Below are 22,225 nucleotides of genomic sequence, written 5' to 3' on the forward strand. Positions count from 1 at the left end.
CAAAAGCACCCGGCCAGATTTATAGGACCCGAGACAGAGCAGACTCTGCCTCCTAGATCCAGCACTAATAGCGGCGAGAACAATTGTATCGAAATGAGATCTAACGAAAACACATTTGCTGCCACCATTGCCACCGTCGGAGCCGTAGCAATGAACAATCAAAACCCTAACCAAGAAACCCCATACTGTTGGACACACGCGGAATAAGGTCTCGCGATTCCCCTCCCTCCCGTTGTCACTTGGGCAGTCGGCGGAGATGAAGGAACCCCAATAACTCCGGTGTTGAGGTTGCTTTCTCTCTCCTCTCTCTACGTCGGTTGCTGGCGGCTAGGGCTGATTGTTTTTTTATAAAGAAAAAAATATGTACCCCGATTACGACATGATCTGGCTCCTTTCACCATAAGAATTTGTATACACCACATTTCGTAATCTGTCGCAGAAACTTGTTTGGTTAAACCAACAATTAAGTAGTCAAAAGCTAGCTAGAGGATCGACATCATCATAGTCCACCAAACAGAGATTTCATTCGCCAGCAAGTCATTTCAATTTCCACCTTGTTTTCTTCGCCTTTTACCATTTATACTGCTTTGCAGGAGGCGTCAATGCACATGAAACTTGACTATCAAGTTTCTACCCCCAAGAACTTGGCTTCCAAGCCAGTGCTTTTGTTGAAAACAACGGTCGGTTTTGTGGCATAATCGAAATCTCTCCCTACCTCCGCATCTTTCGCCAAGTTTAAGCCGCAAACCTCCGCGCGCCAAAACTTGGATCCCACGAACTCTAGACGAGGTTCAAAGCTCCAAAGCACTCCGCCTCTACTTCGAATCCGCCCAAATCGAAAAAAATCGCAGTGGTTCTTAGTAGCAGCAGCCCGCGCCGGGTGCCGTGGTGGCTACTGCGGCGGCAGGGAGCTCGCGCCCGAGGGCCCGATCCGCGCCATGGAGGAGGTGAGCAGCTTCGCCCCCTCCGCCTCCCTCGACCTTTTCATATCGCGCTGGTTGCTGGTCGCGCAATCCTAGCTTGTGTCTTGGGGTCGCTTTTTTTCCCCGCGGAATTTTGGGTTTGGGGTGTTCTAGTACGGATTTGGGGGTTGTGAGGTGTCATCATGTATGATCAGTGAGGTTAGGTGGCGGTGATTTCTAGGAATGTGGCTCGTATTTTGACCTGGCCTGTGGGCAATAGCTGACTATTTGGCTTGTTGGTCTGAACTCTGAATTGATTCGCTTACTGCGCATGCAGCCGCTTGATGAGAAGGATTTGGAAAGGAAGCTGAAGAAAGAGCAGAAGGTGCTTGTTCTAATATGGTTCTGTGCTGTTCACGATGGAGTAGGAGAACACACTAGTCGACTTGTTTCGTGTGTGAGTAGTTTTACCCACAGCTCATCTGTGTTCTGTTCTGTGACAGGCGAAATCGAAGGAGGAGAAGAAGCTCAAGGCAAAGCAGAAGGAGGAGGCCAGACTACAGGTGGCGACCGGCGGCACTAACCCATTTCTTGGTTTGGAGGAGAGGTTCTGTTTGACTGATGTGATTGTCTGTAGGTCCAAGCAGCATCCGATGGAGCCAAGAAGAGTGAGAAGAAGCAAAAGAAGAAAGGTGTCACGGATGAGAATCCCGAGGATCTCGTTGATCCGGATACTCCCACTGGACAGAAGAAACTGCTTGCTTCTCAAATGGCCAAACAATATAGCCCGTCCGCTGTCGAGAAATCGTATGCTTCCTTTCTCGCTTTAGTTGAATCATGCCATCAAATTTTTTGGAGTCCATGGTCAGAAATTCCTCACTGAACTATGTATTTTCCTTTTCTTACTGTCATGCAGATGGTATCCTTGGTGGGAGTCATCACAGTATTTTGTAGCAGATGCCGCAAGCTCAAAGCCACCTTTTGTAATAGTAAGTTCCTCCATAACTCAAATGGTACATGATTATATTCAGAATAAGCATCTGTTTGCGATGGCTATGTGAATTGCTCACCAGATGATTTCACACTGTAAATCTTGCATACAACATAATATGTAAAAATGAAGATATATTACTGTGAATGACAAGAACTAAATACTTATTTGCAGGTCCTGCCACCCCCAAATGTGACAGGAGCCCTTCACATAGGCCATGCAATTACAGTGGCAATTGAGGTAGTGAGTTTATCTGTACTGGAGCCCTTCTGTTCGCCCCTATCAGTATTGGTGGTGTTGATGTTCTTTTGTTTCTTTGCATTGACAACAATGCAGGATGCTATGATCCGCTGGCGGAGGATGTCAGGCTACAATGCTTTGTGGATTCCTGGAATGGATCATGCTGGCATAGCTACACAGGTCTGCTATGCTTCATGTTGTCTGATAAGTGGTACATTCCAGTGCATAGAACATATATACTGGGTCCAAGGCCCCAGTATATCTATCTTCTGCACAAGTTATATTTTTCGTAGTTGTTCATGGCCTAGTATTATTAGCCTGAGTTCAAATTGACGTCTACTCAAAAGTTATATTGATCATTGAGTCTTATCTGACTGATCCATTGTTACTATTTCTTACTGTAGCAAGTGTTTCATCTAACAAAATTGTTAACCTCCATATCAGGTCGTTGTGGAAAAGAAGATCATGCGTGAGAGGAAGCTGTCAAGGCATGATCTAGGGCGTGATAAATTTCTATCTGAGGCAAGCACTCTGATTTTTGACCCACTGTAGATCATCTCACCTGTAATGAACTCATGTTTTTTAAAGGAGTAAATAATCATATTCATAAATGTTTTTTCTTGCATTTATTCATCTGTTATCTATTTTGCTCAATTCAAGAGAAAGGTCCCTAGATACCAGTACAAAATTCTGCACAAGGTAGCTCATATGCCAATGAATGAACCAAAATTTTACAGTGCCATGAAATGAATTGCTCTGTTAATTTAATTAATTGAGACAATTTTTTGGTTCAGTGCCAGCCCATACTTTGTTATGCTGGTTGATTTTCACATTTACTCATTCGATGTATCAATCATCATTTTTTGCAGCTCCACAACTGGAAAGATCAGTATGGTGGCACCATACTGAGACAACTGCGTACGCTTGGAGCCTCGCTTGACTGGTCGCGCGAAGTAAAGTCCTTGTCCGATTCCTCCATTGCTATAGCTAGGGAAAGCAACATTTCTGTCTAAATAATGCATAGTTTTTCAGTGTTCTACAATGGATGAGCAGAGATCAGGAGCTATAACAGAAACATTTGTTAGGCTATACAAGGAAGGTTTGATATATAGGTTAGTTTTCCATACAGAATGTGCACCCTTTTTTGCATCTTGTTCTGCTGAGCTTATGTGTTTGCTCATCTTATGTTGTTTGGCATCCTCTAAATTACTTTATTACCTCTTGGATGATTCATCCATTTGCAGGGATATTCGTCTCGTGAACTGGGATTGCACGCTCCGTACAGCAATTTCTGATATCGAGGTATGTGAGGCATGCACTTTTGCAGTGTGCTGGCCACTTTGGTTCTTTGCATGTGTGAGCAGGAATGCAGGGTTGTATCTTATATTTTGATCGCTGGTTTTCAGGTTGACCGTGTTGATCTCAAGGCAGAGACTTTCTTAGAGGTCCCTGGTTATAGCAACCCAGTTCAGTTTGGTGTTTTGACATCTTTTGCCTACCCTCTAGAAGAAGGATTGGGTGAAATTATCGTTGCAACAACTAGAATAGAAACTATGCTCGGTGATACCGCTATAGCTGTTCATTCTCAGGATGAAAGATATAAGCATCTGCATGGAAAATATGCCGTGCATCCGTTTAATGGCCGAAAACTTGAAATAATTTGCGCCGATGACTTGGTGAAAGCCACTTTTGGTACTGGCGCTGTCAAGGTAGGTGTGCCCATCTGAAGAGCTGGTTTGGCACTTTGGATACCTTTACATTCAGAAATCAGTGCCCATTCTTATCTCTATCTTTCTATATGCAGATCACGCCAGCTCATGATAGCAAGGACTTCGAGGTTGGGAAACAGCATAACCTGGACTTCATCAATATTTTCACTGATGACGGGAACATAAATGAAAATGGAGGTCCACAATTTGAAGGAATGCCACGTTTCACCGCTCGAGCTGCTGTTATTGATGCACTAAAGGAAAAGGTATTATTATAGTCTCAGTATTTACCATTTTTCCTTTAGAACTGATTCTGCTTCGTTCATGTAGTTGTATCTAATTTATTGCTTATCCTCAATGTTTTTGGAAAAGGTTCATCAATGTATTGTCATAATGGAATAAAAACTTGTAATTCGAAAAAGGTATCATAGTTCTATGTTGACTTCTAAAAGCATCTAGAGTCATCTTGGATGTGATTCGATTTCTTTGAATTTTGCTAATTTATGGAGTGTAAATTTAGTTGTATTTGTATGAGCAACAACATTTTTTTTTATGTTTCTCGGTTTACTAATTATATTTCAATCGTGAGCCATTTGGCAGGCATGGAAGCATCACGTTGACATTTTTACGTTAGAAATATGGTATTCCGTATTTTGATTTGTGTGCTATGTGTGGTATATACATATATGCATAGCTGGCTCTGTTCAAGCTTGGTCTCCCTTTTCGATCTGGGATTGTCGTAATATATGAGAACTCTTTTTCCTTCACGCTATACTGGAGTCTGGATAGCTGTGTGAAGATGGATGATTAAGTTGCTTGTTTGATTCAAAGTTTGATCTTGTTGCCTGGTTATTTATCCTTCGTTGTCGCTTATCTTTTTCCGTAATGTATTGTTTTAGTAATTTCCAAATTATAATCAATTTGCACTTGTCAATAAATGAAGGGTCTATACAGAGGCATGGAAAATAATGAGATGGAATTAGGTCGTTGTTCAAGAACTAATGATATCGTCGAGCCAATGATCAAGCCCCAATGGTTTGTTAATTGTAATACCATGGCAAAGGCAGCTCTTGATGCTGTGAAATCCAAAGAGATAGAGATCATTCCACCACAATATGAGCAAGACTGGTACAGGTACATCCTATTTGCTTTACTTTAGGCATGCATCTTTCCTTTATGGATCAGTTTACGCTAACACAAAACGAATAATCCATCCACTACTGCTGTTCTGTTTGCTGCAGGTGGCTTGAAAACATACGCGATTGGTGTATTTCAAGACAACTTTGGTGGGGACACCGTGTACCTGCCTGGTATGTGACATTAGAAGATGACAAAGAGAAAGGCATGGGTTCATACATTGACCACTGGATAATCGCAAGAAATAAAAGTGATGCAGTACTGGAAGCAGAACAGAGGTACCCAGAGAAGAAATATCAGTTGGATCAAGATCCTGATGTGTTGGACACATGGTTTTCAGCTGGTCTTTTCCCCCTAACTGTACTTGGTTGGCCGGACAATACAGCTGATCTTAGTACTTTCTACCCGACTTCTGTTCTTGAAACTGGATTGGACATCCTCTTCTTTTGGGTAGCAAGGATGGTGATGATGGGAATGCTACTCCACGGTGATGTGCCATTTCGAAAGGTAATATGTAGGTTGAGTTTTATTGGATAGTTCTGGATCCAATTTATGCAATCACAGTTTTGCCAAATGGTTGTCTTGTCAGTAGCTATTATGTGCTTTGCTCCTGTACTGTAGAACCACTCTCTGGGCAGAAGCCTGCTTACGTTTAACTTGGTGATCTGTAACTGCTACAACAAAAACGATTTATTATCACTCTTGGGGGTTCTGCCCATGACCCAATCTTGTGCCATTTATTTATCTTTTCTTTCACTTATTTCCACCTTAATAATGTCTAGATTGACATGTTCTTCTATATTTTTTCTGTCAAAAACTTTTTATATATTTTGCTGCACCTATATGTCACATTATCTACTTACAAGCAGTGCATTTCAGTATGTCACATAGCATTGAAATAAACTATGATGACCCAGGTTACTACCCTAATGATGGCAACTTCCACTGGAAGTGAAGCACACCAATTCTTTAGGGAGCATTTTTTTAGAATCAGTTCTGTAGGTAATTGAAAATCCACAATTAGTTGTTAAACCTTGCGTCATGACTATCTTATCTGTTTCTCAGATTTACTTGCATCCAATCATTCGTGATGCACTTGGCCGCAAAATGTCCAAGTCACTAGGAAATGTCATTGATCCCATTGATGTAATAAATGGTATAACACTGGAAGGTCTTCAGAAAAAGTTGGAACAGGGCAATCTGGACCAAGGCGAGTTGGAAAAGGCAAAAGAAGGTCAAAAGAAGGATTTCCCTGATGGTATTCCTGAGTGTGGTACTGATGCCCTTCGTTTTGCTCTGATCTCCTACACTTCTCAGGTTATGCTTATCGCCAGTTTTTCCCATTTCTCTGATTATTATTATGTTCACTTTTGTAAGTCGTTTAGGACAGCTGAAATTGAACTGTTTTAGGTGCTGTCTTAAATGTCTAAAAGGTCTTACAAAAGTGAACGGAGGGAGTACTAAAATTTCTCATTTTTTACCAGTCCGACAAGATAAACCTGGATATCAAGCGAGTGCATGGGTACAGACAATGGTGCAATAAGCTGTGGAACGCCATCCGTTTTGCGATGATTAAGCTTGGAGATCAGTACACTCCACCAGCAACTCTCGCGGTGCATACTATGCTGCCCATCTGCAAATGGATACTCTCAGTACTTAGTAAGGCTGTTGGCAAGACCGTGTCATCGTTAGAAGCATATAAATTCTCTGACGCGACATCCTCTATATACTTTTGGTGGCAATACCAGCTTTGTGATGTCTTTATAGAAGCAATTAAACCTTACTTCAATGGATCTGAAGAGTTCGAATCTGCAAGAGGTGCTTCTAGAGATACACTATGGGCATGCCTGGACACTGGTTTGCGTCTGCTCCATCCATTCATGCCTTACATAACAGAAGAGCTTTGGCAGCGCCTTCCTCAGCCTAAGGAGGCTTGTAGGAAAGATTCCATTATGATATCAGAATACCCCTCAGCTGTACAGGTAAACATTTCTTTTCAGGACAACTTAGGAATGAACCAGAGGATTTGATCTTCTAGTTACTGTTTTTCGAGAACGGTACTGTAGAGCCTACTGCGCAGGATTAACAAGAAGCTACTCTATAATGAATATATGAAAAAAATGCAAAGAAAAAGTTAGCGTATTATCTCAATTTGAGAAATCCTATGTTTAAGCAATTATATACCTCACAATACAATTTTGTTATCACTACTTGTGCCTGATAAGTTTCCTGGGACGACAGGAATGGGCAAACGATAAAGTTGAGAATGAAATGGAGATTGTGTTAGATGCTGTGAGTAAGCTGAGATCTCTCCGGCCACCAACCGATATACAGTTAAGGTGTGTTTCTGTTCACCAAATAGATTATTTTGAGTTTCACACAGTATGGCAGATGCTATGCTCAAATATACTAAGATTGCCATTTTATTGTAGTCTAGGTTCATAATAAGTTTGCTCTTTTCTAGCTGATAACATATTTATATTTTCACCTCAACAGGCGCCCATCTTTTGTGCTCTGCCGAAACCTAGAGATTGCAGCCACTGTTCGGTGCTACCAGGCTCAAATTGCAACGCTTGCTTCTGTATCATCTCTTAAGGTTTGACAGATCATGCAATATCTATGCTTATTTCTGTCTTTTCTTGCACTTTTGTTGCCTCTTTAAGGCTTTAAAAAATCCTTTTGGAAGGAAGCTGAAGATGTATGTGCCACAAGTAACCATATACTCCGATGATATATGCCTTGCTCTTGCCGTATGCAGTGGCGGACCTAGGATCAAATTACTGGGGGTGCCAAACATCAATACATAGGCAAAAGTAGTATAATTGTGCCTGAACATCATAGTAAATTCAGCAAATAGTCCAAAAATTAAGGTTAAATATACTATATAAACTATTTTTTTGTTTTATAGGGCCACGTCACCCCCCTAGACCCGCCCCTGGCTGTATGCACATTTCCTGTTTCAACTCACCTTACTTTGTCAGTACATAAAATTCTACTTCCGTGAAGGTCTTAGGCAATCATGTCTTTGGCCTGCAATTCGAAATTGATACATGCACCTAACTAAAAAAAGCAAAGTTCTGACCAAGCAATTTTCCAGATCCTGACAGAGGATGATCCAACTCCACCCGATTGTGCCACAAATATTGTAAACAAAGATCTAGCCGTGTATCTCCAGCTCCGAGGGGCTCTCGACACGGAAGCTGAACATGAGAAGCTTAGGAAGAAGAGAGAGGAAGTTCAAAAGTAAGTGCAGTTATGCTACTGTTAAATTAGCTAATCCACTAATTCTGTTCATATTGTTCTTTTCTTTTCCAACTTCTATTCGATTTCTTTATTATCTTTAAGTAGTAACATGCTCCACTTTCCATCACCAATGCAGGCAATATGACACCCTGTCACAGAAAATGAGTGCTTCAGGCTACCGTGAGAAGGCCCCGCAGAGCAAGCAGGGTGATGACATGAAAAAACTTGCTACTCTGTTGGAGGAGCTGGAGATCATCAGCGAAGCTGAGTAAACTGGATGCAAAAAACTGACAAATGTTTTGTGACTCAATCTTTTGAAAGCCTGCAGATATGATTAGCATGCATCTAGATGGACGATCCTCGGCACCCTGTACAGTCACTCCCACAGTTGCCACTGTTTGTAAAAAGCCTCGTCCACGCATTTTGTGTGTGTGACATGGGGGTGCTTTTAGGGCCTCATCTTATGCATTTTCAAAATTTCAGTTTGATTTGTGTCCATTCACATTGTTGGCATTTTCCCGATTGCTGTGGAGTGTGGTGGACTCTTGTGAGAGAATTTGTGCTTTGCAAAAATAAAACTGTTTTCTCTGCACGCAACAGACACATAAAATATGTATCTGTTAAGTGCTTTGCAGACTAATACATGACCGTAAAATTCATAAACTCTAAATTATGTGGAATCATTAGGAAATATCATGAATTCCTAAGCTCCAGAAAGCTCAGAATCGTACATTGCAGGGACAAGATTGTAACACAATGGGTCAACTCATCTGCCTGTCCTAGCTTTGTATCTTCAGCCAAATAACCAAACTGCACCAAGTAATATTGTACACTGATTGATACACGTCAGTTCATCCATTCTCAGCGAAGAGGTGCACGTTTCTGCGAGGATCGTCCGCTCCCTGTGATCATCAAGGAGCTCCAATGAACCCTCCACTAACAGTTCTTTTCAGGGCATCAACATAAGGTAAAATCCTCTGAACATCAGGTCCATAATAAAGTGAAAATATCGCCTCTGCCTGGGTGAATGTAGCTGCTGCGCTTGCCCTGTCCCCCAGAGACAGCTCGATGGAAACAAGCTTGATCAACTCATGCGCAATGGCAATGTGTTTGGGGTGGTACAGCTTCTCAAGGATCTGCATTATCATAAGATGCACTTCAGAAACAGTAAAAATAATCAAGAGTGGGTCATGTGAAGCTGTAATCGATTAGTCCAAAAGTGTGGTCATATCATCATCTGGAGCCTAGCTGATAATTTGACTACTGCTTGTCGGAAAAGTGAGCACAATGGATCCCGAGAATACAAGGGCTCAAGATCAAAGTACATTTCTCCCCTTGTATTTCTCAGTAGACGAGTTAGAGATTTGAGCGATGATTGAGGTGACTACCTTAATTGATGCTTCACAGTGCTTTCTTGCTTGTTCTTGATCTCCTATCTTTGCAAAGGCTTCTGCAATCACATCTTCTGCCTGCATGTATCAATTTCGAAACATATGTTTCAACAGTGTGCCAGGAGAATTTGGAGCCAAATTTCTATCAAGGCATGTAACATGAGCACCCTAACCTGGGCAAGAGCCTTGCTATATGGGTGCCTCAACTTCTTTATCTGTTGTAGGGATCGTAATGCATCTGTGATGGGAATTTCGGAGATTTCATCTATAACTGCAAGTTCCTTAAACCTGTGAATTGAATTGTCATCCGACTTTGCTATGATTAAAAATTCACTGATGGAAGATGCAACCAAATTTAGATATGCCACATTCATTAATACATAATATACCTATTGATCATTGATGCTGCCTTCTCTGATGTAGAGACAGCAGAAGACAAGTTAATTTGTGATCTACAGCTCATGCAATATCCAGGATCTATCTTCAAATCAACATTATTTCTGAAAAACAATTTCCCAACCTTCTCTATATCTTCATCAACCTTGGAAACATGCTGAACAAAAAGAATTTCAGACTGATGCCACCAAACTAACTATTAGAAAATTTCGGGAGGGAAAAATCATCTTACAGGCAATGATACTTTGCAGATATCAGATTCATCTACGGAAACATGCACACAATTCTTTTCGGATTTGTAGCAAGTTGATTCTGATACGGCACCAAGACAGCTACTTTGTGGACAACAAAATGAATCAATGACAAGGTCCGATAGATGTAGCTCTGAACAACTTGAACACTGGCAAGTAAATTTGTAATTCTCCTGAAGTGACTTTTGTCTTTTCACAAGATTCATCTCACCAACCTAGAAATGAGAAGCACAAACAGTGCAAAGCATAAATTCATAGTTACTTTTAAGTATGTCACACATGCATATACAAGAGAGGAAGGATGGGAGAGACCTGTGGACCATATGATAGCTCGATTGGGCTCCCTGAATTTATATATGTGGTAGATCTTAGGAAGAGAGTGCGCGAATGAAAATATGCATGTACATTTGGCCGGCACGAGTGATTAAAGAGGCTACCAGAAATGTAGATAGCTTGAGCAACCTTGACCTAGCAGTAAGCAAAAACAAACACAGGTTACAGATGGTGAAGAGACTAAATGAGCATCAGAAGCAGAAGCCACACAAAGCAAAGTAGACAACACCATGCATTCTATACCAACCCAACAGTGTAATGTAGTGCGATTTAGAGGTACCTACTTGACATACCAAGCTATAACTTCAACATTCCACACATTTTCTCAAGTTTATGAACTTAAACATCTTATCGTCTTTTTCCTGGATCTTATCAAGTTTTTTTACTTTCAAGATAACACCGCGTGCTTAAGTGTACTAATATCTAAAGGTCAGAGGATAAATCAATAATAAGACGCATCTGAATAGTAGGTAATATATATTCCTCAATTTTTATAGGATGGCGTATTGATCCCAGAAAAGAAAAGGGAGTACAAGACAAACCTGCTCCACACTACACATAACTGCATCATCAGCTGCAGAATAACCTTTATTCTCTGTCAGTCCCTGGCCTCCATCCATGGATTTCATACAAACAATAGCAATTGAATTGACTTTAACTTGACATATCAAAAGAACCAGCTGTACAAGATCAAAGAATGCTTATTAACCCCTGCTGACATATCAAAGCAATACCCATGTACGCAAGGGGAAACTCAAAAAAAAGTCACATATACCTGGGATAAAGTTTCCTCTTTCCACGAAAGATCTGATCTATAATGCTTTTGGAGGCATAATAACAAGACAATCGCACATATATGTGATTCCAACTTGCTAGTAGGAGAATCTACGTCATAGTGCTGAATGAGATCCTGCAATGGCCATTTTAGCCCATTAGTTCCCGGCCTGACAGACTTAGAATACTTGTGCTATATGCCTATATATCTTGTTTTAGAGAGATACTTATGTTATAATATCTAATGCTAACAGCACCAGAAAATGGTAAGCTCGTATGAAAATACTCCCCCGTCCCAAAATTCTTGTCTTAGATTTGACTAGATACGGATGTATCTAATACTAAAACGTGACTTGATACATCCGTATTTAGACAAATCTAAGGCAAGAATTTTGGGACGGAGGGAGTATAAGTTTTTTTTACCAAATTTGGACCGGAGATGGCAGAGCTCTTTCCAGTCAGCATTCTGCTGTCTATGTATTGTGCCATTAGTCGCCCAGCTAAAACTATATCAGCTGGCAAAACAGCTGCCCAATGGGCACCTCCACATTCGTGCCTATGTTCAGCAATCTGTTTGGAGTTTGGAGCCATGCACCTTGTAGAAGTTAGGCTCAGTATTCCAAGATCAACTGCATTACTGTTAGATTCAAGATAAGTATCTTGATTCCAAGAGATTCCGCCTACAGCTTGCTCTTGGCACTTTCTTGAACAATAAACTGGTATTGTACACAAGGGGCAGAACACAACATCTGCAGGTGCTTCACTAAAGCAATAATGGCAGTGAGTCTCCCGGCAAGATTTCAGGATAATCTGCATACAACTGTTGCAAGTAAGAGACATACAAAACTTCAGCTTAAGATTATTGACAATTTTCCGAAAAACAAACACAACAAATAATTGCACACAAAGCACATAGAGTTTAGTTAAATGCCTGGCTTCATAAAACAATCTTGTATTGTATGCACCTCAAATAAACACATAACTTAATCAATTCATACGTGAACTACACAAAAGATTTTGGCAACTTGATATGGCCTTCGAAAATAAATAGGACAACAGGAAGGTTGGGACACAGCATTGATGTATACAATTGAAGAGATAAATCTAAATCATACCGCAGCAAGAGGATCCTCAACATGAATCAAGGAGGTCGGAGGAATATCATTTGGAGATGTCATTCCTCTACCTTTGTTGGGCGTTGCAATACACTCAAGGACAACCTTATGTGGTTCTGCTGCGAGTTAGCCAAATATTATCTGTCACTTAGTATTAGGTACAAATCCAAAAAAGTTGTATGTGTGCCCAAAGTTCCAACCTGTATGTGCCAATCCTGCATCCTTGCAATCACTGCTTGATCTTCCAACTTCGTTCACATATTGAGGCTTTAACAATATCAATTTCAACTCTTGTTCTATGTTGCTCTTCCCAGAAGAAGTCACTTCCATGCTCAATGCAACCTCTAGATCATGCACGGCAGATGAATAATTCTTCAACGATGCATTTACCATTCCCCTCCTGTACCATGCCTGAAACACAGAAACATGTCAAACTAAAACAGTGATTTGGCTTCCATGCTGGAGCTTGAATTCTCAAAAACAGAGAAACAAACATTACGCGTAAGTTGCATTGTTACAACTATCACACTCCTACTACCTTCGCATAATTAGGTGAAACAGAGATGGCCCTGTCGCAATCCCGCAGACACTCTTCCAGGAGGCCCAATTTCTGCAAAATTCAGAAAATCCATTAGAATATATGCAAGGACACCTCAGGAAACAGGACAAAGCAAATCATATTGGATTTCGCTACAATCAAACGTCAGATTTTTTAGCATGGAAAATCAAACGTTTTTATGGCAAATTTAGTAGTCGCGAGGATGGGACTTCCTTTAGCAAGCATGGCAAATCCGTGACATGTTCAGTTTTTGCCCGGATTTGCCATGCTTGCTAAAGCAAATTGCCATCCTTACGACAACTAAATTTGCCATAAAAAACGTTCAATTTGCCATGGTTAAAAAAAATCTGACATTAGATTTTTAACATTACGTTCATTTTTTCGCAATGTAACTAAACAGGACAAGTTTAGTACCTGATGCTCACTATTTTTTGAAGGGAAAAAAGTCCTATAATAAGAAAAATACACCAAACATGTCCAGATTCTGCAAACAGATGTATCAAAAACTCACATGCATAGTGGAGGCACGGTTGACATATAATGCAGGTACCAAGATATCATCAGTGCCATCAGAACTAATCGGGGCGTAACGCAGCGCCTGCAGAAATACAAACGAAAGAAAAGCCTATTACCCACGAATTCAATAAAATGTGACTAAGAGGAACTGGGATCAATTCTAATAAATCAAGTTGACACTATTTTAACAACCAAACAAGTGAGCGACCGAGTTACTTCTGCACATGGTTTGAAACAAAACTCTTTTTTTTTCACAGCACAGGTGCAATGAGCCGCATCGACAAGTTTGTGGTTACAAATTACCTGTGAATAGAACCCAAGCGCTTGGTCGAACTCCCTCCTGGTGAAGCAGGCATTGCCCCGGCCCTTCAGCTCCGCCGCCCTCCCCTTGTCCTTGCGGCACAGCGCGAGCTCCGGGTCGGTCAGCTCGCCGATGACCTGAGAGACGGCACGAAACAGCCACTGAGACCAGCGACCTAGCGACGCTGGTGGCTAGTGCCCTGGCCAGGGGCACGTTATAATAGTGAAGCGGCGGGCTCGGTGGTTACCTGGTGGAATAGAGGGAGGTCGTCGAGGAAGGCGAGAAGGAGAGAGGTTGTGGTAGGGAGGTCGCGGGTCGTGCCCTCGCCGACGGCTCGCCGGATATCGGCCGGCACCGCCGATTTCAGCCGCTCCATGGAAACAAAAGCGGGGGCCGGAAGTGAGCGGGTGACGTCACAGCCTTGAACCCCATGACGGTCAGTTGGGCTGTTGGGCCTAGAATTTCGAATCTGGTAGCAAATTAGGCCCAACAGAGTGAGGAATAGACGTAGGCCCGTGGCCCAGCCTCGCCTCCGGCACGGGCGCAAAGCAAAACCGCAACCCGTGGGGAACGAGGCTGCAAAATCCCCAATCTCCCACTCGCCGGAGCACCCCACCCAACCGCCTCGGTCGTCGGCGAGGAACCTGCTCCGGTAGGCGGAGATGGGCGGGCACGGCGGGCTGAACATCCTGCCGCAGAAGCGGTGGAACGTCTACAGGTTCGACAACCAGGAGAAGGTCCGCGTCGACGAGGCCGAGGCCGCCCGCCAGGACCAGCTCCAGCGCGAGGCCACCCGCCGCCGCGAGTCGCACGCCCGCCTCGTCGCGCTCCGCCGCAACCGGGGCCTCCAGTCCGACTCGCCCTCCCCTCCCCGTGCCCCATCTCCACCCCCCTCCTCCGCCCGCTCCGCGGATCAGGTCGCCCCGCTGCGGCCTCCACCCCCTGCTGCCCGGCCCGCGGTTCCATCCCCCGTCGTCTCCGACGGAGACCACATCAACCTCTTCTCGGGCGGCGGTGGGGCCGCTGACTTCGCCGCGCTTGCCTCCGCTAGCGGCGGGAGAGGCGCAGCTCGGGAGAGGGAGCCTGCGGCAGACACTAAGCCAAACCCTAAGAAGCGTAAGAAGGAGGAGGAGGTTAGGACGGCGGGGCCTGACGACGAAAAGTACAAGCTGGGTTATGGCCTTGCCGGGAAGGGCGTGGCGGCGCCCTGGTACATGTCGAAGCCTTTGGCTTCCTCCTCTAAGGAGAGGAGAGATTACGCCGAGGGCAACGGAGAGAAGAGGAGTGGAGGGAAGAAGAGTATCGAGGAGCTTAGAGAGGAGAGGAGGAAGAGGGAGGCCAAGGAGAAGGAGCGTGAGCGAGCCTTGCTTGCCACTACAGCAAGGAAGGAGAGGCAGCCAGACCGGGGGTACTCGTCGAGGTAGTGTCATTGTAGAAGAAGGCAGTTGTTGCGATTTCATTAATTTTTGTTGTGATTCCATCATCATTGTTGTCTGTGTATTCCTTGGATGCAGGTATGTGCGACGATGATGCAAGGGTTTCTGTGATTTTATCTGCAGGATCTGCAATGGATGATTACTGGAGGTACGATATTTCATAGTGCAATACCTGTTCGGTTTTAAATTTTGAATTGACACAAAAAGATAGATTATAAGGATGCAGTCCAAGCTTAAATAGAATCATTAATTGTTCATGTTTTACTCCGACTCTGTTTTTATGTATTGCACTGAGCAACAAGTTGGATTAATTCATGTCACATCATGCAATTACGTTCCATTGTTCTGATCCTGTGGACTTGTGCAAACAGAAACGCAATCGGTTTTTTTTCTCGAATACGCACAAGCATGCGTATCATATATTGATAGAAGAAAGGGTGAAGAGACCCATCCACGGTTCGAATGCAATGCCAAAAGGCAACACACCATGCTAATCCCTGGGATTAGAACCACACCTACTACACATGAGAAAGAGAGAACCCGCCTTGCCCAAACTCCAGCCACAAAGGCGAAGAAGACGGGGCACATAGCAAACAGGCCGCGTCACTACCGTTGCAAGCCACAACCAAATCACAATGACGACTACAGAGCTGACTGGATCAATGTACCTCCCACCACATAGCGCCTAGAGGAGTCGGCAAGTGGGTGGCAGGATCTAGCCGGACCTAAAGAAGAAGACGTGTAGGATGCGCCGGTGATGGCATACGTAGCGCCCATGTCCCAAGAGGCAACCCACACCAAAACGAGACGCCCCAAACTCCAGCTCTGAGGACTCCATGAACAGCCAAGGCAGCGCCTTCATGAAGGTAACGACGCCGTGACGCCGCCGCCACCTGTTTTGGGAAGCCGGGACAAGGGTTTCCCCCAGCGTTTGAGGAGGGACATGGTCAGGGCCATGGCAGCACCCCCAACAAGGACACGGCACCCGCAGGCGGCGCCGCTGCCAGCAACTGCAAACCGTGCGGAGATTTCACCCCAGCCGATGACCGTGCGGAGAGTCCACTGTCGTAGGAAGGAGAAATATGCTCATCAACAGTGGAGATAGGTGACACCGGACGCCGCCGGCCTCCCCGCCACAAACGATGACCACGACCGGCCGTCCTCGTTGCACAAAGCGAACACCTGTCGGGCCACCACCCAGAGTCGTCGCTCTGGCATCCGGGATCCACAACAGGCCACAGTCTGCCAGATTCCCACCGCCACACACACCGACCGTCGGGCAGAGCCGACCCCGGATGCCACCGGCACCACGCCAACACCTCCGGCCGCCCCCAACCACGCCGGTGAAGGAAGAACACCTAGGCGCGCGCCTGCCGCTGCTCCGGACCGCCGGCCGGCGCCTGAGCCCGCACCACCCTGGAGAACCGATCTGGGCTGGGAACCCCAAATCTGCCTCCACCAGCCGCCATGGCCGACCCCCACACTACCCCCGCAGCCGTGGTGGCCCAACCACTGCCCCAGCGTGCCAACTCTGCTGCCACGCCGAGCGCCCAAGGGCGCCGTCGCGCCTTGGCCAAAGACCCCTCGCGGGGTGGGGAGGAGAGCTTGCTGTCCGCCGTCCACCGGGCAAGCTTGCTCGTCGGCCTCCTCTAGCGGCGGCGGGGGAGCAGGGGGGGGGGGGGAGGGTCGGGGGCGGCGGTGGCTAGGGTTCGCCCGAGCCGCCTCCTGGAGGCGACTGGAGTAGAAACACAATCGTAACGACTTTATGTTTTGTTGCTACTGTGACATGAGATGATATCTTGTCAGAGATGTTATCAAGATGTTTTCCAGAGCTTCATACTCAATCCACCCCTTCCCAAGGTATCTTATCTGCCAATGTGGTCTATCTCCTCTTGTTTTATCGAGTCTTCACTTTTTATCTTTCATATTAATATATATTTCAGCTGAGAGAAGATTTGCTTTCCTGAATGTTTGTTTGAGGGTGTAAATATGCTCACACCAAAAAAGAAAGAATCCTTTGTTGCAAATTGGTGATGAATATGTTCCATACATGACATTTATCTTGTCCAACACCGCCTAAGGTGGTTTGGCCATATCCAACGGAGGCCTCCAGAAGCACCTGTTAAATAGTGGGTTCTAAGGGGTAGTGAAAATAGTAAGAGCCTCTTTGATTCGCATGATTTTTAAAGCACGTGGATAGGAAAAATACATGCTTGGAATAGTATGTCCTCTGGAATCCTATAGGATTCGGAAATTATAGAATTTGGATAAAAAAGTATTTGATGACATGGGGAAAATAAAAGAATTTTACATTAAGTGGATGTAAATTTCTCTCCAAAATAAAGTGCAAACCAATACTTAGAAAATTTCCTAAGGACTCCAATCTTACGAATCTAACAAGCTATGTAGGAAAATTTCTTGAGGAATCAAACCCTACAAATTTCCTTTGAATCAAAGGAGCCCAAGTGTCAGGGGCGACCAAAGTTGACATGGGAGGAGGCGGTAAAAAGGGAGTTTAAGGATTTGATAGCACCTAGAGAAGTAGAGAGTTGGCTGTTCATAGGACTACATGGAGATTTGCAATCCATGTGCCAAGACCTTAACCTAGTCTATTATGCTTCGTTTACTCTCTTTTTTTTCTTCTCTCTTTCGTTTTTTGGTTTTCCATATGTTTCTGTTGGGTTTCATATCTAGCCTAACTATCCTCCTGCAAATTAGATGTTGTAACTTAGTAAGATAGTTTTGCAATGGTAAGCATCGTATGGTTACGGCTATTTGCTGGTAATGCTGCTCCTTTGCTGATGCTTGAAAATAGAAATTTGTTGAAATTTTCTGATGGTAGTTTGTTTTATGATCCCAAACTCCACTAGAGGAGGGACAATCGGACCATTTAACACATTTGCAGATCTAGTTTAGTTCTTTTGAAGACAATCAACTTTTCTGTTTGCTGATCTTGTCTCTATTCCTCAGAAAACCGAAGATGAGCATCACTAACTTGCATGCAAATGTTTTGAAAGATCAATGCGGAGACAAAAAGACATGTAGCTCAAGTGCCATTGGATGAACTTTCAAGCAGTTCAAGAATATCTCAATATAAAGATTCATTAGCGAACTGTATTTGTGTAGCGTGCCGATCCAGCAATCACGCCCTCTGTTGTAAATTTTATCAACTCTTACCTGGTGTACACAATTGTTTGGGTTACGGTCTGCACTTTGTAAAGAAAATGCTCCAATGTGTTGCACTATACTGCTAGAGTTGTTGCTTTGGACGTTCCAAGTCTGCTACCAACCGATTCAAGCAAACGAATATTTAGATTTGGACAGGTACATCAATTGGACATTTGCAAACTTCATCAATCTTGGTTTGATCTGAAGTTTCAAAAGGGGGAAATAAAAATACTGTTCCCTGTAACCTTGGTAGCTGGCCGACGATGAAAACCACAAGATATAACCTTTTATTTACTGTAGGAATTAAATCATTGGACTGGCCTTCAAACTGAAACCCTTATTTCTTTACAAGATAGCCCAGAATGATGCTAAGCAGCCCACACACCAGTACAAATATCAGCGAGAATCCTCCTTGTTTACTGGCATCACGCCTTACTAGCTCCTGCATGGTGAAGAGACAAACGTTAACATTCAGTTTGTAAAAGGATCAAGGTGGTTGTGGATATGAGAATTTAGCTGATCAATTCTTCCAGCAAGGACTCTTTAACTACATTTTGCAGTCTAGACTTTGCATCTTAATTGTTCAAATAAAATCAATTATGGTGGAAACCTTGAATTTTTTTGGTTCCTCCATTAGCACAGTATTTAGTTTAGGCTTGCAGAATCCATTAGCACAGTATTTAGTTTAGGCTTGCAAAAATCAACTAAAAGACATCCTCCGGATGCAGCAGTCTGATCGTGCTACGTGATAAATCTTAATGCACCGGTTTGATCATAATGAGGGAGCTCTCTTGAGGGAATTTCTGAATTGAGAAGGAAGAAGTAGAAGAGACAGAATCATCTTATCTCTTTATCTTGGAACATCAAGAGGATAGGTTCCATCTCTTCTTCAAAGCTACTCCCTCCGTCCCATAATATAAGAGCATTTTTTATACTACTGTAGTGTCAAAAACACTCTTATATTATGGGACGGAGGGATTATTTTTTATCTACTAACAGCAGGGAGTGCCCTGCCGTATTCCCTTCAAAGAATAAAATGAATTTTCTGGCAGAGCTACTCCAGTTCTTTATATCACATTCTTCAACCATCTACTGCTGCGTAACTGTACCTACTTCACACTATTGAGTGTATAAGTAAGCATCTATTTTGTTTCCCATCCATATTCTAGTGTAGGCGCGTGATAGTTCAGGCAACAAAACTCTGTTGATATAATATGGGTATCCCTAAAAGAATACAAAAGTACACGCAATGTTGAACAAACTGCACAAATTAATGGTGTATACTGCCACACATATGCAACTTGGACCCTTCAATAGTGTTTTATGTGTACGTTCTACAGGAACATTTACTTAACTTATGTATTGACATCCTAAACCGCAATACTGATGTGGGGGGGGGGGGGGGGGGGGGGGGGTAAACAACCTTTTCCTAGTATATTAATCATGAGGACAGACCTCTTCCGTTATTAAGTACATCTACTTACCTCGTGGAAAGAGCACATGATTCAAAGTTTCAGACTTAAAACAGTAATACTCACCAACTCACTGCGAAGCTTTTTATTTTGCTCAAGGGCAGAATCCTTTTCCTTGGTTAATTTTGTAATTAAAGCCGACAGCTGGATTAGAGAAAGGGACGTGGTTATTCAGCCAGACACAACAATTACAAGTGAAATCCAAAGATAGATTACCTTCTCATTGAACAACATGATACCAGGAAGGCTGGGACAATCACTAGTTCACACTAAAAACAAGCTAAATATAAGATGTTCATGCAACCAATGCCAGCTGTATGATGTCTATGGTGAACTAGAAGGATGGCCAAGACAATAAGATCTAAAGCAAATTAAATGGATGGACAACAATACCCATGTGTGCACAGTTAAAAAAATCATAAATACACTTAATCATATAATTCCTATATGAAGCAACTAAAAACCGATCATATGCCTTATTCTTAGTAGAGGAAACATATTATTACACAATTGTTCCTAACGATTAACAAGCTATAGAGCAGGGTAGAATTGGCAAGGATCAAAATGTTTCAAATAAGTATCTTCAGTATTTTACTTGCCATGTGACCAGGCTGTTAGTATAGCATACAGAACAACTACTAGGGAACACAAGAACTGCCAAACTGCTTTGGAAGGCAAAAGAACACACCTCAAGGGACTGTGCATCAGGCCCTGCATATGTTCTTGTTTCCTGCAGTTTCATATCAGAAAGGCAAACAACCAACATGTTAAAATTATACAAAAAAAAGTTATAGAGCATAGAACTCATATAGCACATACAGCAGCATGTCCTGCAGCCTTCAGTAATTCTTCAGTCCTTACAACTGGTCCAGTAGGTGATCCCACCTCCTGAAAACACATAATTTATGTCCTTAGGGACTCACATTACTAGAGAAATGTATCACGTATGAAACATTCAGTAGACTTACTGTCCCCAGCTCAGCTGATCTCAAGGATACCGAGCCACTCGACAGCCCCGAAGCGCTCCTCCCATGATCCACAATTCGCTGCATAGGCACCAAGATACGCTGTGGCCCATCGCTTTCCTCCGCAATCTCTAACGACGATTCGGTTGGCATCACATAAGTGACCCTCATCCTCACCTCCCCAACAGCGTTACCCCCTTGTTTCGTGAACTAGGAAACCCACAAGTTCATTATCAACTGAAAGCCATCAACCACATCAAAACTACACTCTAATCTAGTACTACCATTACCATTTGAGCGGTGATGTCCTTGGCCGATAAGCGATCGGCGACGACCACGCTTTGCACCAAGAATTTGTCCTTGCACTGCAAGTCTGGTGGTGCAACAATCTGGGCTTGCATCGTCACTGGTCCACACAAAACGCGTTGAAACATCTCCATTAAAATGAAACAGAAGAAAGCCTGAAATTGAGCAGTTTCTTGAGCTCTAGCTGGTCCAGTGAACACAACAACAACAAGACAGTACCTACAACTTCGCAGGTGGACCGCGGCCGCACGACGCCATTGTTGGGGCGCACGCAGTACTTCTTGGGGCTCGTCGTCTTAACCTACTACCCGGACGCATCACAGAGGCACCAAGAAAAGCATAACTCGTAAGAGGATCCCTCAAGAAGCTAAAGCGACAGGATTTTCTAGGGTTTAAACACGGAGATTAACAGGAGAATCACCTTGAAGGCGACGGTTCTGTCGGTCTTATTGATCATCTTGAGGGGGCAGGAGATCTGCTTGTCGAGCTCGACTGGGCATGACAGGAAATCGAAAAAGGGGTCAGCGGGAAAATTCAGGAGAAAAGCAATCTGAAGCGAGAGGGAGGTAGGAAGGGGAGCTTGGGGGCGAGAAGAGCGGGGAGCTTACAGGGGAACTGGAGCTCGGGCGGGTCGACGTCGAGGAGGTCGCTGGAGGCGGCCATGGCTGCTGTGCCCGCGGAGGAAGGGGAAGTGGTGGTGGGAAAGGGGAGCACAGGGTGCTGGACCGCTGGGGCCGTTACTTCTTTGCCTCTTTGGGTTTGGATGCAAATTTCCGTGGAGCTTTATGCTTGGCTAATTGGTTTGAACACTCTGTGCGTGCCTGCGTGGTGAGAATGTCTTTCTATGATTTCATACTTGGGGACTGTTTGGATATCGTTTCCCTTCTAAATACACTTGTAAAAAATACAGGCCTCCGCCCGTCATTTTAGTTTCTGCCAGAAAATTGCTCTTGGCCGGTAAGTTACACCCGTATTAAATTGCATCCATTCCAAGCACGGTCTTATTATTCCCTCCGCTCC

At 43.8% G+C, this 22,225-nt stretch overlaps 4 protein-coding genes across 5 annotated transcripts; 2 read left to right on the top strand and 2 right to left on the bottom strand.

Moving 5' to 3' along the window:
* The first annotated feature begins 469 nt into the window (after nt 1-469).
* On the top strand, nt 470-8,708 carry LOC125509292 (valine--tRNA ligase, mitochondrial 1). Its single transcript, XM_048674240.2, is given in 22 exon segments — nt 470-947; nt 1,240-1,287; nt 1,406-1,465; nt 1,540-1,709; nt 1,819-1,891; nt 2,068-2,133; nt 2,230-2,313; nt 2,578-2,655; nt 3,003-3,086; nt 3,166-3,245; nt 3,378-3,435; nt 3,540-3,842; nt 3,938-4,108; nt 4,786-4,976; nt 5,084-5,486; nt 6,045-6,296; nt 6,464-6,961; nt 7,221-7,318; nt 7,476-7,575; nt 8,077-8,222; nt 8,359-8,490; nt 8,492-8,708. Coding segments are annotated over 22 exon segments (3,126 nt in total). The 5' UTR covers nt 470-938; the 3' UTR covers nt 8,514-8,708.
* A 173-nt stretch (nt 8,709-8,881) lies between these two features.
* On the bottom strand, nt 8,882-14,546 carry TPR9 (Tetratricopeptide repeat (TPR)-like superfamily protein). Of its 2 annotated transcripts, none has more exons than XM_048674261.2 (15): nt 14,106-14,546; nt 13,861-13,995; nt 13,553-13,639; nt 13,021-13,092; nt 12,683-12,893; nt 12,483-12,601; nt 11,791-12,177; nt 11,369-11,503; nt 11,136-11,273; nt 10,573-10,728; nt 10,242-10,475; nt 10,003-10,166; nt 9,787-9,901; nt 9,611-9,691; nt 8,882-9,358 (listed from the first exon to the last, which is right to left on the bottom strand). In XM_048674261.2, exons 1-15 carry the CDS (start codon nt 14,544-14,546, stop codon nt 9,134-9,136), a joined length of 2,700 nt encoding a protein of 899 aa, XP_048530218.1. In that variant the 3' UTR covers nt 8,882-9,133. The 2 variants fall into 2 exon arrangements, with proteins under 2 accessions (XP_048530218.1, XP_048530223.2); XM_048674266.2 differs by having other exon boundaries at nt 12,483-12,598; nt 14,106-14,368.
* On the top strand, nt 14,393-18,563 carry LOC125509331 (leukocyte receptor cluster-like protein). The gene is made up of 3 exons (XM_048674291.2): nt 14,393-15,278; nt 15,373-15,442; nt 18,265-18,563. Exons 1-2 carry the CDS (start codon nt 14,521-14,523, stop codon nt 15,386-15,388), a joined length of 774 nt encoding a protein of 257 aa, XP_048530248.1. The 5' UTR covers nt 14,393-14,520; the 3' UTR covers nt 15,389-15,442; nt 18,265-18,563.
* A 24-nt stretch (nt 18,564-18,587) lies between these two features.
* LOC147991058 (vesicle-associated protein 1-2-like) lies at nt 18,588-21,979 on the bottom strand. Its single transcript, XM_087519974.1, has 9 exons — nt 21,814-21,979; nt 21,627-21,697; nt 21,425-21,506; nt 21,190-21,305; nt 20,903-21,109; nt 20,754-20,822; nt 20,623-20,664; nt 20,001-20,078; nt 18,588-18,904 (listed from the first exon to the last, which is right to left on the bottom strand). Exons 1-9 carry the CDS (start codon nt 21,866-21,868, stop codon nt 18,800-18,802), a joined length of 825 nt encoding a protein of 274 aa, XP_087376100.1. The 5' UTR covers nt 21,869-21,979; the 3' UTR covers nt 18,588-18,799.
* Between the last annotated feature and the right edge of the window lie 246 nt (nt 21,980-22,225).

This window comes from Triticum urartu, chromosome 1A, assembly GCF_056163025.1.
Source record: "Triticum urartu cultivar PI428250 chromosome 1A, HENAU_Tu73, whole genome shotgun sequence".
NCBI lineage: Eukaryota > Viridiplantae > Streptophyta > Magnoliopsida > Poales > Poaceae > Triticum > Triticum urartu.

Bases quoted from the DNA above. Each gene is read 5' to 3' on its own strand.
- LOC147991058 (XM_087519974.1), bottom strand. From the start codon at position 21,868: ATGGCCGCCTCCAGCGACCTCCTCGACGTCGACCCGCCCGAGCTCCAG. The intron at 21,698-21,813 runs GTAAGCTCCCCG...TGTCATGCCCAG, and splicing joins GCCCGAGCTCCAGTTCCCCT to TCGAGCTCGACAAGCAGATC. The intron at 20,079-20,622 runs GTGTGTTCTTTT...TCTCTAATCCAG, and splicing joins CTGATGCACAGTCCCTTGAG to CTGTCGGCTTTAATTACAAA.
- LOC125509331 (XM_048674291.2), top strand. From the start codon at position 14,521: ATGGGCGGGCACGGCGGGCTGAACATCCTGCCGCAGAAGCGGTGGAAC.
- TPR9 (XM_048674261.2), bottom strand. From the start codon at position 14,546: ATGTTCAGCCCGCCGTGCCCGCCCATCTCCGCCTACCGGAGCAGGTTC. The intron at 12,602-12,682 runs GTTGGAACTTTG...GCTAACTCGCAG, and splicing joins TGCAGGATTGGCACATACAG to CAGAACCACATAAGGTTGTC. The intron at 10,167-10,241 runs GTAAGATGATTT...CTTTTTGTTCAG, and splicing joins TCTGCAAAGTATCATTGCCT to CATGTTTCCAAGGTTGATGA.